The sequence below is a fragment of the Astatotilapia calliptera genome, chromosome 22, assembly GCF_900246225.1.
Source record: "Astatotilapia calliptera chromosome 22, fAstCal1.2, whole genome shotgun sequence".
Classification (NCBI taxonomy): Eukaryota; Metazoa; Chordata; class Actinopteri; order Cichliformes; family Cichlidae; genus Astatotilapia; species Astatotilapia calliptera.
The window spans coordinates 14,809,261-14,822,489 of record NC_039322.1 but is presented as its reverse complement, the minus strand read 5'-3'; the positions used below and the strand labels follow the sequence as shown (position 1 = coordinate 14,822,489).

Genomic DNA, 13,229 nt, shown 5'->3' with positions numbered 1-13,229 from the left:
GAGCTGCCCTCTTCAAAGGTTATTCCATGATCAAGCCATAATCCTCCCTGCGTTTTTATACCTGCACTAGAGTGCACACTGCTGAGCTGCTTCTCAGCACTTGAATTTACATTACTAGACGGTAATATCGACCTTTAAATTCAGTTTTTGTTACTGTAGTTTAGTTAAAGGTATATTTGCATTTTCAGACGACACCACGAGCTGGGCTGGTATAGGCCGTTTCCTAATACACATTATGAGTCACATGAGCAAAGTCAATACACCAAACTGAAAACGCAAGAACTGAAAATCTGGTGTGGTTTACTTTTTCCATAAACTCATTATAAAAGGATCACATCTAAAATAATTGTGTTGAAATTGCAGGAGTGACACATGAGGATGTTTGAGCTACAGTGACTCATATTGTGTGAAAACACCACCATAATCACATCTGAATTCTGAAAGTAAGTCAATATCTTCCTCTTCTTCTCTAGGACTCGCTTGATGCAGAGCTTCAAAGAATCCCACTCCCATGAGTCCCTCCTTTCTCCTAGCAGTGCCGCAGAGGCTTTGGACCTAGTTTTGGATGAAGACGCCATAATCAAACCCGTCCATTCTAGCATTTTAGGACAAGAGTACTGCTTTGAGGTGCGTTGCGGTTGTTTAACCTTTTCCCTCTCCGTGGTTTCACCTCCCTGCTGCTGGATTTGTTTTATCTCACTGTATTTATGTTGCAATTCAGGTGCCACTACAAAGCCACTTCACACCTCACTTGAAAAATAAATGAGGTGACCCAGTGGTTTATGGAATTAGTGCTTTAATAATTGAGTTAATTATATAAAATTGGAAACTGAGAATTGATAGAGTTTGGTCTGTTCGGAGTTACCAAAAAGCACAAAAAAAAGAAGTAATTTGAAGACACAGGACCAGATTTACTAACTGGACTAAGTACCTCGAGGCTGCAAAAATGTGCCAATGGAGTGTAAGGTTCTGCAAGTGATCTATAAGCATGGGCAGCAAATACTTTTCACAAGTGACCCGATGCGATATATGATGTAAGAGCAGCACAAATTAGTGAGTCAGAAATGATCAGATCTGCACAAGTTTTTCTCTCCATCAACAGCATGCCAGTTCAGCTGCAGGAGAATCGATATGTTTTGATACGAGGGCTAACTTTACTATTAGAAAGTGATGGAGACTGTGTAAGATGTAGCATCTGTTTATGGATAAATCAGACAGCCTAGATGTTAGACCTCAGCTTAGATAGCAGAACGTACTCAGAGAAAAGACTGCTTCATTATAGACGTATAAACCTGAAATCAGCATATAGCAGCTGACCTTCGTGTAGAACCTGAACACATATTATTTACCTTATGGTCTTGGCCACTCTAGATGTTTATAAAGCTGCTAATAATGTGCAAGTAAGACCATGTGGGGGTGCAGCTATGTATTAAAAAGCCAAATATAGGCAGTTTTTGCAAAATCCCAAATTAGAATTAGTGAAACCTGATTGACATAGTTGTCTTTATTTCAGTTTGTTATGTAATAAAACTGTTACTAGAGAGAAGTAAAAAAAAAAATAATACACAAAAGTCCATTTGTGATGTTGCAGAGCTCAGTGTGTGCGCATGCAGAGACTTTTATGTACTTTGGGCTAATCTTAGTGTAGAAATGTGGCTAAAAACCTGAAACACTGAGAGGTAACTAGGCAGAACAACACAGCTGGCGTACTCAGGTGTCCCCTGTAGAGGTGGGATGCAGAGGAACTCTGGCCATGAGGTGAGCCACTTTTCTGAAGAGCATGAGGGGGATCAAGGACAGGCCTTCCAACAAGTTATCAAGTCACTCAGAGGCGACTGAGCAAAGCAGCAAAAGGCTTTGGAAGAAGAGGAAGGACTCTAACTGGGCTAAGAAATGTCTGCCATGGGGGGTAAAAGCAGAACGGGCATATACCTGGGGTGCCAGGTATTGCAGTTGAGCTTTCTGGTGGTGTCATGGCGCTGTCAGTGGAACACCAGTGAAAGAGGGTGCCCAACTGGTGGCCTTGACAATGTTTTTTGCCCCTTTCTCGATGACAAATACTGTTACAGATTCCAACAAAAAGTCCTATGAGCTGAACTAAGTTAATTGAAAAACACTAAAGATGATCAAAAATAAAAATCATTGTTAACTATAGTTTTCTAAGGAATCTTTCTTGATCATGAACGCAAAAAAGTGATATGTTTTATCCACAGGTAACGACTAGTTCAGGGACAAAATGTTTTGCCTGCCGTTCAGCTTCAGAAAGAGACAAATGGATCGAAAACCTGCAACGAGCTATCAAGCCCAACAAGGTAGATTCAGTAGAACAGATTATATTTCATCCTAGTATTACACTCTCACTGAAAAGGATCGACGACATTGCAACATTATGAGACAGTTTTAAGTAAGGACTGTTATAATGCAGTAACAGAACTCCTCGTTTCACTTCCAGGATAACAGCAGACGGGTGGATAATGTCCTCAAGTTGTGGATCATCGAAGCGCGAGACCTTCCAGCTAAGAAACGCTATTATTGTGAGCTGTGTCTGGATGACATGCTGTATGCACGCACCACCAGCAAGCCCCGCACCGACACCGTCTTCTGGGGCGAGCATTTTGAATTTAACAATTTGCCTACCATTCGTAGCCTTCGTTTGCACCTCTACAAGGAAACGGACAAAAAAAGACGCAAGGTAACGGAAGTGTCTCGTGAAGTCATTTTTAATGCTTTTCGCCTAAACATTTGCAATAAATACGTGAAATAAACATGTTTTTTCTTAAAAATCTAGGAAAAAAGCACATACATTGGCCTTGTTAGCATCCCCATATCCAGCATCACCGGCAGGCAGTTCGTCGAGCAGTGGTACCCGGTGATTCAGTCCAGTGTTCTGGCCAAAAGTGGCGGTGTTGGAAGTACCAAAGTTATCAACGCCTCACTACGCATCAAGTCTCGCTACCAGACAATGAACATCCTCCCGATGGAGCTGTACAAGGAGTTTGCGGAGTACATTACCAACAACTACCGAACACTGTGTGGGGTTCTGGAGCCTCTGTTGAGTGTGAAGAGCAAAGAGGAGGTGGCATTTGCACTGGTGCACATCCTTCAAAGCACGGGGAAGACAAAGGTAAAGAGAGGTCAAATTATGGCTTGTTGGTGTATCTTAAATAATTTATTTTCTTGTCTCCCTCTTTTCTGTTTGATTTGTGTTTTTTAATTTGCAAGAATTTTACAGAAGTACGGTTAGGTCCAAAGGTTTCTGGACAGTGGCACATTTTATTGTGTTTTTTCCTCTTTACAACAGCTCAGTGGATTTTAAATCAAGCAACAATCAAGACTGCAGACTTTGAGCTTTAATTCAAGGGATTTTATAAAAAAAAAAGATTTAAATGAACAATTTAGGAATTACAGATATTACAGTGTGTTTGTGTGTACAGTGTCTATTTATGTCTGTCTCCACGTTGGGTGAGTGCTGAGTAATTGCATATGAGAGCATGAGGGTGGGAATGGATGTTTGTATCTGTGTGTGCCTGTTGGTTTGTGTCTATGTGTTAGGTTGGGTATCAGACGCCACCTCTCTGGGGACATCTCAGGCCCTCCAAGGTATGGAGGCCTATCTCCCCCCACCACTTCCCCTGCCAGTTGCAGATGCCCTCAGACATCGGTGCATTGGTGGTTCTTTGTGTCCGGGGATGGGCGTCCAGGTACCCACCGGCTCACTCCTGGTGGCTGCTTGTCGGGGCCTGGAGCCTGGGGCTCGCTCTGGCTCCTTCGGGGGTGGGGTGCCCTCGGCCTCTCGGCCTGGGGCTCGGTCACTCTGGCACAGCTGGCTGCCGGCGGAGCTCACGGGCACGTCACTGCAACCCCCCCTGGCTTCTGCTCCGCGGTTGCTGAGCGACCCCTCATCTGGGGCTCTCCTCAGCTCTTTCCAGGATAGTGGCACGGTTGCCCCTCCCTTGGTCTCCTTTGCTCTTGGGGCCTCTGGATGTCTGGAGTCTTGATCTCCTCCATGCGTGCTTCATGCCCAGGAGGACGGGGCTGTGGCCCCCCACACCCTCTAGCAGATCATTACATGAAGGAACCTTTTAAATACAAGCGCGCTCATGCTCACAGGTGTACACACGGGTGCTCACACACACAAATTACACCCTTTTTGGCTCCTACCTCAAAGCACACTGTGCTTATTTACTTTAGTTGTTACGTGTGTTAGAAGCTCCAAAAATGAGCAAGCATAAGGATTTGAGCAAGTTTGACAAACTGTGGCCAAACTGTTTTGGCTAGATGAGTGGGTCAGAGCATTTCCAGAGCTGCAGCACTTGTGAGGTGTTCCTAGTCTGCAGTGGTCAATATCTACAGAAGTGGGCCAAGAAAGAACAGTGATGAACCAGCGGCAGGTTCATGGGCAGCCAAGGGTCAGTTATTTGTAATGTTAATGTTGATGTTGGTTCTGATAATACATTTCTAGGATACACTGTATAACCACAGACCAGTCAGGGTACCCATGCTGACCCCTGTCCACTGTTGAAACGCCAACAATGGGCATGTTAGCATCAGAACTCGACCACGGAGCAATGGAAGAGCGTGCCCTGGTCTGATGAGTCATGTGTTCTTTCACCTCATGTGTATGACCAGGTGCGTGTGGTCTTTTACCTGGCCAGCTGAAGCAATGTGATGCTTTAGGCCAGGGGTCAGCAACCAAAGAGCCATTTGGGCCTGGTTTCCACGCAAAACAAAACACTGGGAGCTTTTGGAGCGTAGCAGAGCCTTGACCTCAATTAAAAAAATAATTGGTGTAAAGCACTCTGCTACTAAAAAACTGAAAAATAAATATTTGCAAAATTCTGCATAAATATTTATTTATTTACTTATATTTATTTTACATGGTAAATGTGTGTGGCGAGGCTTAGTTTGCAGTGCCGCTGCATGGGAGTCGGACGCACCTGAGCGGCACCCGCAATCACGCCTCGCCGCCTTAAAGTCTGTGCTCTCTTTGCTGTTGTGTTGTTGGGCTGTGAGCTGAAAAGCTACAGCCGGCTTTATGCATACAGCAACCGTGTGTGAAAAGTGGTCAATAAAGAGATGCTGAAAAGCATGTTCATGGAAACATCGTCGGGTCTGCCGTGATATGTTTACAATGGGACTTCTGCTCCTGAACCTCTGCGCACAGTGAAGTCACTTTCATCTTTACGCAGGACTGTAAGCTGTCATCTGTGAGGCGTGAGCGGTGTTTGTTTTTAACATAGTTCGCGGTGGAGCTGCTGACATAATGTGGATCCAAAGATCCATAATTGGCCTACCTGGGGTTGAAAGTCTCAGTAAATGCACAGCGTTTCGGCGGGTACACCGGCTTCCGCGAGTGTGACGCTTATTTTGAGCGACGAAAAATAATAAAATATAATTTTATTTTTATATTTCAGTATCACAATAATCTTCCAATTTAGAACTACAAGTTTAAAAAGAACTAATACAAAAAATACACTTCAGCTAAATACTTGTCATTTATTTTCCCAAACCACGCGGAGCCGCAGTATAAGGACTAAAGAGCCGCAGGTTGCCGACCCCTGCTTTAGGCAATGTTCTGGTGGAAAACCTTGGGTCGTCCCATCCACGTGGATGTACCGCCTACCTAAGCATTGTTGCAGACCATGTACACTCTTTCAAGGAAATGGTATTTCTTGATGGCTCTTTCAGTAGGATGTGCACCCTGCCACAAAGCAACAATGGTTCAGGAATGGTTTGAGGTGTTCACCTAGCCTCAAAAGATCCAAGATCTGTGGGTGTGTGCTGGAGAAATAAGGACAATCCATGGAGGCCCCATCTCGCTACCTAAAGGACTGAAAGGATCTGTTGCTAATATCTTGGTGCCAGATTTCACAGCACACCTTTAGGGGTCTAGCGAAATCTATGCTTCAATGGGTTAAGGCAGTTTTGACAGTAAAATGGGGACCAACACAATATTAGGCAGGTGGTCATAATGTTATGCCTGCTTGGCATATGAGGCATTTTCAGAGCCTAAAAAGTAATTAGATCATTAATTGACAAGCAATACTTTTGTTAAACTCCTTGAATTAAAGCTTAATTTTCAATGCATGCACAGTATGATTGTTTGATTTCAGATCTGCTGTGGTGGTGTACAGAGGCAAAACTACGAAACAAAAGTGTCTTATAGACTTAACTGTATGTGTACTCAGCTGCACTGTAAGTGTAATCTCTTCTCAGGAGTTCCTGTCAGACATGGCGATGTGTGAGGTGGATCGATTCATGGAGCGAGAGCACTTGATCTTTCGGGAAAACACACTCGCTACAAAGGCCGTGGAAGAGTACCTCAAACTGATAGGTCACAGATACCTCAAGGAGGCTATAGGTAAGGCTGCTTTATCAGTGCCCTGCTGACTGAATGAAGGTGTGTGTGCTTGAAGCTCTAAGTAAATACCTTTTTACTTCTTACTAAAATAGGCCAAGTTCATGCATAAGTAGCATCTGGCATTTAGTGTAACCGATTGTGCCATTGTTTGATGTTGTGCTTGTTTTTGTGACATGCACAATTACTCCCGTTTGTCGTGGCTCAATTTCAGAAATGCAGTCTCTATGAAAAATAGTCTGTCACATCAGCAGAGACAAATTATATTTTAATAGGATTTCTGTGGCACAACATTAAATGCAAATGTCTTTTTTGTTAGCTTACATCTCAAAATACAAATGAATGGGGTGTCCGGTGTAAGACAAGTGTAACTAATGCAAGTCTAGTTAGACTAGCTGATTTTCTTTTTATAAAAACTAGCTAAAATCAAACACATTTAGACATCTCCACTTTCATCCTATTTTTCATTATTTAAATGAAGAATGGTGAGAATTTAAGCTGTGCATCTCTGTGTGTGCGTGCAGCACCACTTTTATTAATCCTTGAAATACTCCTCTGCATTTATAAAACAATCTGTAAAGTAAAAACTATGCATATTTTATATTTATGTTTTTAAGATTCAGCCATTATTAAAGCAGTGTTATATTCACAGTTTTACATTTATTTACTTTAGTTGCGCCATTTTCTAGGGAAAAGGAAACAAATGTACAGTATGTGCAGTTGTGTGCAGATTCAGTTGTCATTGCAGCTTCTTTTTGTATATAGTTTTTTTTTTCCTATAAAAGTAAAGACTACGTAATCTACATTTTGTAGGTGACTTTATTCGAGCCTTATATGAGTCTGAGGAGAACTGCGAGGTGGACCCCATGCGTGTCCCACCATCAGTCCTCGCTGACCATCAAGCCAACCTTCGAATGTGCTGCGAGCTCCTACTCTGCAAGATTATCAACTCTCTCTGGTCAGTCTTGTGCCCTCAGAAAGCTCTGTATGTGCAGAACTGTTCTCATTGCATATTAATTGGTGCCTGAAAGTAACAGAGGACTGAAACTTTCAGTCTGCCGTACATTTTGCCCAGACGAGTCATGTTCTCAATTTCCTTGAAAGCTGCAGAATTAAGTAGAAGTCAGTTAAAAAGGATATTAAACATTTTTTAAACTGAGGAAAAGAAACTGAATTATTAAAATAAACCCTGAACAAATACATTGTTTTGAGCAAGGAAAACTGCTCTTTTCTGTATGTTTTAAGTCTCCTGACCTTGAATTCCCAAGGGTTTCGCATAAGCTATAGCATTTTGTCTTGCTGTTCTCCCTGACAGTGGGAAATAAAATCATGTTCTTGTTTCAGCATATTTCCCCGGGAGCTGAAAGAAGTTTTTGCCTCATGGAGAGCCAGATGTGCTGAGCGCGGAAGAGAGGATCTCGCTGACAGCCTCATCAGCTCCTCTCTGTTTCTTCGCTTCATGTGCCCAGCCATCATGTCACCCTCCCTGTTCAACTTAATGCAGGAGTATCCCGCTGAACGCACGTCCCGCACACTCACGCTCATAGCCAAGGTGATGCAGAACCTGGCCAGCTTCAGCAAGTGAGTGTCTGTATTCACCTGCCCTCTTACGCCAGCTGTGACATTACACTCATTTGATTCAGTTCAGTTTTAAATCTGCAGGCGTCTGACACTTGTGCTAGGTGGGATGGGTGTCACAGACTGACATCACGCAAATAGAGATTTGCAGTTTTGACTGCCAGGTTATAAGCTGTTACTCACCGACGTTGAACTCTGAGCCACCGCTCTGCACTCAAAGAATTGTCTTGAACATCATAACGAATTCCCCTGGTGTAACTAGGCCCCTGTGATTAGGACATCAAAATCGCACACAGTGGTAATTTATTTGACGGCTTTAAAGAACTGTTTAGGATGTGCTCTCAAGGTCACACCTGTTATACCAAAAATAACTTTTAAGATGAAACACAGGCTTATTCTTAATTATCCCTTCTAACAGTTACAGACCTGAAACAATTAACTGATTAAACTTAACCTTCTGGATGGGCACTTTTTTGTCAAACAAGTTACAGAAAAAAAATCAAAACAACACTCTGATAAAAGAGACTCACTTTGGTGACACTGAGATAATGAAAGTAATTTCTTCCAGTCATACTCTGAGTTTTTAATTCCACACGTACATATAATAAAACATCAAAAGTAGCCAATCACATTTTATATAAAAGAGTATCTTTGAAGAGACCTTAGTTATGAACTAATCCAGTACAAATATTTTCAGGTGAACTTGATCAGAAAATTGCAGGCCATTAATTTGGAGTGTCTTAAAGTGCACACTAGGATTCCTGTTATAAGTTTTTAAAGTGTGTGTGCAACATATTCATATAACAATAAAAATCCACCCTTTTCTCCTCCTCACTTGCCTCCATAATTTTCTTCAAAACTGCTTTGATCCTTCGCTCATACCGAGAGTGCTAGCTTGTGGCTGCCTTAGCTAAAGCTAATGCTCTGGATAGCATTAGCTTTAGCTGCTTTGCCTTCATTAGTGTCTTTAAGATGTCTAAGTTCACCGGGGGTTTGATTAGGTGTGTAATTATGTTTGTTGTTTTGAACATTTTTATGATGATCCCTCGCTGTTTACTTGCTTACTGAACTTCTCGCTCAGAGTGAAGAACGTGCTAATGGCTACAGCCAAACTGTAACAACACCTGGCTGCTTATAGCGTGTGGCTGTGGGTGTGTGAGCGACTATTTGCCTGCTGTGCTTTGTTGTGCATCCATGAAACAGGCAGGCTCGTAATACGACATACGTAAGGCTGACCAGTCTGGACCGAGCGTACTGAAAATCAGGCGATCAAGCAGAATATCTTCAGTTCTTGTACTTATTAAAATTTGATGCCAGCAACATGGTTTAAACAAAGCTGGATCAGAACACTTTTGTAATAAGATACAAAGTAAAATCATTTAACAGTAGTGTTTGTTGAGTTAAAATAAGAATTTAGGTATTTAATATGTCTACTGTATAAAATGTTTTAAAAGGTTCAGAGAAACAAGGGAAATCTCCTTCTGTGAGGTTTAAGGTCACCAACTAATGCAACATTAAAAACTGTGATTCTGTCACTACACTCAACAACCAGGGATGTCAAATTCATTTTATATCGTGCGCCACATACAGCACACTTTCATTCAAGACCAGTAAAACTCCCCTTTCTGTCAGTGTAATGAAGTTTAACTACAGATTTAATCCCTGATATATCTTGATATAAGAACAAGCACTGCAATTTCAACAGCACATCTCAGTTTTTCTACACGATAACGAGATGCTGCTGTAGTAAATTAAAATAAATCAGTATGCTTGTTTGGGCTTAAAATGTAAGAAATAAATATGAAAAATTACAGAAAAAGCTTTAGTAGTTAATTCCCCAGACTGCCCTATAATTATGAAACAGAAAATTTAAAAATCACTTAAAAGAAAAAAAAGTGGACACACTGTAAAATACAAAATAAAACAAAAGACCTCCGGGAAATTTTTTATTTAAATTTTTGGACTTTTCTCTCATTTAATTTTTTACCTCTACTAAATCACTCTGAGACCCTGGGATGGTCTCTATCAGTGGATAAAGCTGTAAAACCTATTAAAATACATGTAAAAGTCCAAAATTTATGCTTTCCTTGACATTTTCCATCAGTGCCCAGTGGGCTGGATTTCAGCCTGTGCTGGGCCAATTCTGGCCCTCGGGCCTTATGTTTGATACCCCTGCTCTAAACATCTATGCATCCACAAACACATGTTAGCTCTTTCCCGCTTGGTTGCCTATTAAGGGTAACCCTTTTTTTTCTTTCCTGAAGGGAGGGGTTTCCGGCCCACTTCCAGAACTTCCAGTTTACTTACTGAAGCTACGCTCGGAAAAACTCGGAACCAATTGCAATGGTCGTTAAACCACATCTTTATTGATACACATGTTGAGGTGTCTTAATCCGTCATTAACTGCACCAATTAAAGGGAAAACATAAATGAGACAAAGAAGAAAACTGTCATGTGGTCTGATTAAAAACTTTTTTTTGGAAACTATGAAAGAAGCCAAAAGAGAGAGTCTTGGTTTTGGTATAAAGTTAAAAAGCCAGCATCCGTGATGGTATGGGGGTGAAATAGTACACTTCTGTAAAAGCTTCCTGAATGCTACATGCAGCTTTTGGGAGCAAACCCATGCTACCATTCAGATATAATCTTTTTAGGGAAGGTCTAGTTTTTGTTTGTTTGAATATTATTAATTTATTTTTTTTACAATAAGACAATGACAAAACACATTAAGCATGTATTAGAGCATTAGAGCAGCATGGCTCTGTAGTACAAGAATCCAGTTGCAAAACCGCTGATTGCAGTCCAGACTCGTCACCCGCTGAGAACATTTGATGCATTTCAAAATGAAAAATGCTACAAAGGTGCTCTGACTTGCTGAGCAGCTGAATTCCTACATCAAGCAAGAATAGGAAAATGGTTAGCAAATGCTCACAGTGTGCCGTTATAAGAAAAAAGTGATGCAATGTAGTGGTAAACATACCCCTGTCCTGGCTCTTTTGACACATGTTGCAAACATAAAATACAACATTTGCATTTATTTAAACATTAGAGTTAAGTGATTTGCGCATTATTTGGTGCAGCGTGCTGTAACACACTCATAATATCAGAATTACAGAACAACAAGAAAGTCAACGAGCCTTTTGAGTGTATTTCATATAAAACTGTAACAGCTCAAACCCTACGCTTTAGATCCGCTAACAGAGCGCGCAGCGTGTTTCCAAATTCATCTCTTGTCTTCACGTGTCCTACAAATGTTGCCTGTGATGTGTGTGCAGATTTGGACCCAAGGAGGAATACATGTATTTCATGAATGAGTTCCTGGAAATGGAGTGGGGCTCCATGCAGCAGTTTCTCTATGAGATTTCCAATTTGGACACTGGAGGAAACGCAGGAGGGTTCGAGGGCTACATTGACCTCGGAAGAGAGTTATCCATGCTCCACAGCTTACTGTGGGAAGTCATGGGCCAGCTTAGCAAGGTAGGTGGAATAACTCGATGAGTTCAAATAAACATTTGGTGTCTGTTTGAAAGTTGTTGTTAGTGGAAAGTGAACCATAGTTTTCTGACAAACACAGGAGAGCAATCAGCTTTCTAAAAACTGAGATATAATTGGTTTTATAATTAAACTCCAACTTCCTCTCACAGTCCACAGACATGCATCGGGTTAAGTGAACTGGCCATATGTGTGAATATGAGCATGAATTGTTGTCTATCTTTGTGTGTTAGCCCTACAAGACTTGTCATCTGTCCACCTCTCGCCCTGTGGTGGCCCTCTGAATCCGTAAACATGTCAGGAATTGTGCAATGCTCAATTTCCTGATAGTTAGCTAGCTGAATGGAGCTGTCAATAAGACCCCTGAGTGAAAGGATGCAAGTTATAAATGAAAGCTGGAACACACGATTAAAAACCCCCAAAAGACTGATGTGATGTGTGGACTGGCTGCATGTTTAATAAAGTAGAATATGAGTCAGTTTCATTGAATCTCTAATAAATATTTATTATAGCTTTAAGATATTTGTATGGCAATTTCCTGTCTCTGCGCCCTTTTTTAAAATCACTCCCTGTCAAGCCTTCACCAGCAGTATAATGAATTAAAACCTAGCTCATCAATACACAAGATAATTCCTTTTACCTTTTTATCTCGTCTTTTTTCCGGTTGGATCTTTCTCCCAGTTGGCAGTGCTGCTAAAACATGGTCAATAAAATAGCCTGCAGCGGGAAAATAAAAAAGAGTGTGGGAACTGCTGTTTGCAACCATTTGAGCTTTTTGTCTATTCTTGATTTTGAAAACCTGTCCATTCTGCAGGATGCTATACTCAAACTTGGACCCCTGCCTCGACTGCTGAACGACATCAGCGTCGCTCTGAGGAACCCGCAGCTTCACATGCCGACAAATCACCAGCCGGACCGACCGAAGGACAGACTCTTCTCCCGCCCGTCCTTCAATCGTCTTATGTCCTCTGATTTCCAAAGTCTTATGATGCGTGACTTAAACAGGTACCTTCTTGTGTTTGTGTTTTTTCTTGCCAGCGATTCTGGACATGAAAATATATTTGCATACACCCAAAGGGAACAAAGCCACAGCAGGATCAGTCCCCGCTGTGACTCTATCAAGACAATATATATTATGCTCACTCAACCCACATAAAGACAGTTTCACAAGGGTGTAATTAGCGACAACACATAAAAAGGCCAAGAATACATAATAAGAGAGTTTTTATTAGCTCAGGACTACACGGGTGTATTTCTAAGAGCCTCTAATGCTAATGCTAATGCACCTCTTCAGGCTTTTAAAGTATTTTATCAATCAGTAAATGTGGGCACCATCTGTTCCCAGACTCTCCTGCCTAAGCTTTTTTCCCTGTGTGCTTTCATTCATGCTAGCGCTGTCAGATTGTCAAGAGACTGTTGTGCCATGACTGCCTGTCTAAATGGCCCTTTAACGTGAATAACAGTGATTACATTTTGTGGCGCATATTTTGTGTTTGTTAAACGCAAAGTGCAGTCATGTGAAAAGAACATTTGCACATGACTGTGCAATAAGTACACCCTTACTGCTTACACAGGAGGGTAAGTAGCAGTCAGCTGCTGCTAATCAAAGGTACCTGATTGACTGATTATCAGCAAGTGTGATCAGCTTTATGAAAGTTTGTTGGTCTGGAGCATTCAGGTGTGTGTTAAACGCAATGCTGGAAACTTATTTTTAGTTTCTCTGCACAAAGAACAAAACAAAAAGTTACATCTTAGTGTCTACAGGCCTCAGTTAGCATGTCAAATGTTAAAATTCATGACAGTA

General features: G+C 41.5%; 1 protein-coding gene across 4 annotated transcripts in view; it reads left to right on the top strand.

The window, feature by feature from the left end:
* syngap1a (synaptic Ras GTPase activating protein 1a) overlaps nucleotides 1–13,229 on the top strand; it is a 55,989-nt gene that overhangs the window by 21,928 nt on the left and 20,832 nt on the right. For 3 of the 4 annotated variants that reach the window (XM_026155792.1, XM_026155790.1, XM_026155793.1), the window contains 9 exons: nucleotides 474–627; nucleotides 2,214–2,312; nucleotides 2,432–2,692; nucleotides 2,789–3,124; nucleotides 6,217–6,361; nucleotides 7,172–7,316; nucleotides 7,703–7,939; nucleotides 11,209–11,410; nucleotides 12,240–12,430. In XM_026155792.1, coding sequence (XP_026011577.1) covers nucleotides 474–627; nucleotides 2,214–2,312; nucleotides 2,432–2,692; nucleotides 2,789–3,124; nucleotides 6,217–6,361; nucleotides 7,172–7,316; nucleotides 7,703–7,939; nucleotides 11,209–11,410; nucleotides 12,240–12,430 — 1,770 coding nt within the window. The remainder of the gene's footprint in view (nucleotides 1–473; nucleotides 628–2,213; nucleotides 2,313–2,431; nucleotides 2,693–2,788; nucleotides 3,125–6,216; nucleotides 6,362–7,171; nucleotides 7,317–7,702; nucleotides 7,940–11,208; nucleotides 11,411–12,239; nucleotides 12,431–13,229) is intronic. The other variant, XM_026155791.1, reaches the window with a different exon arrangement.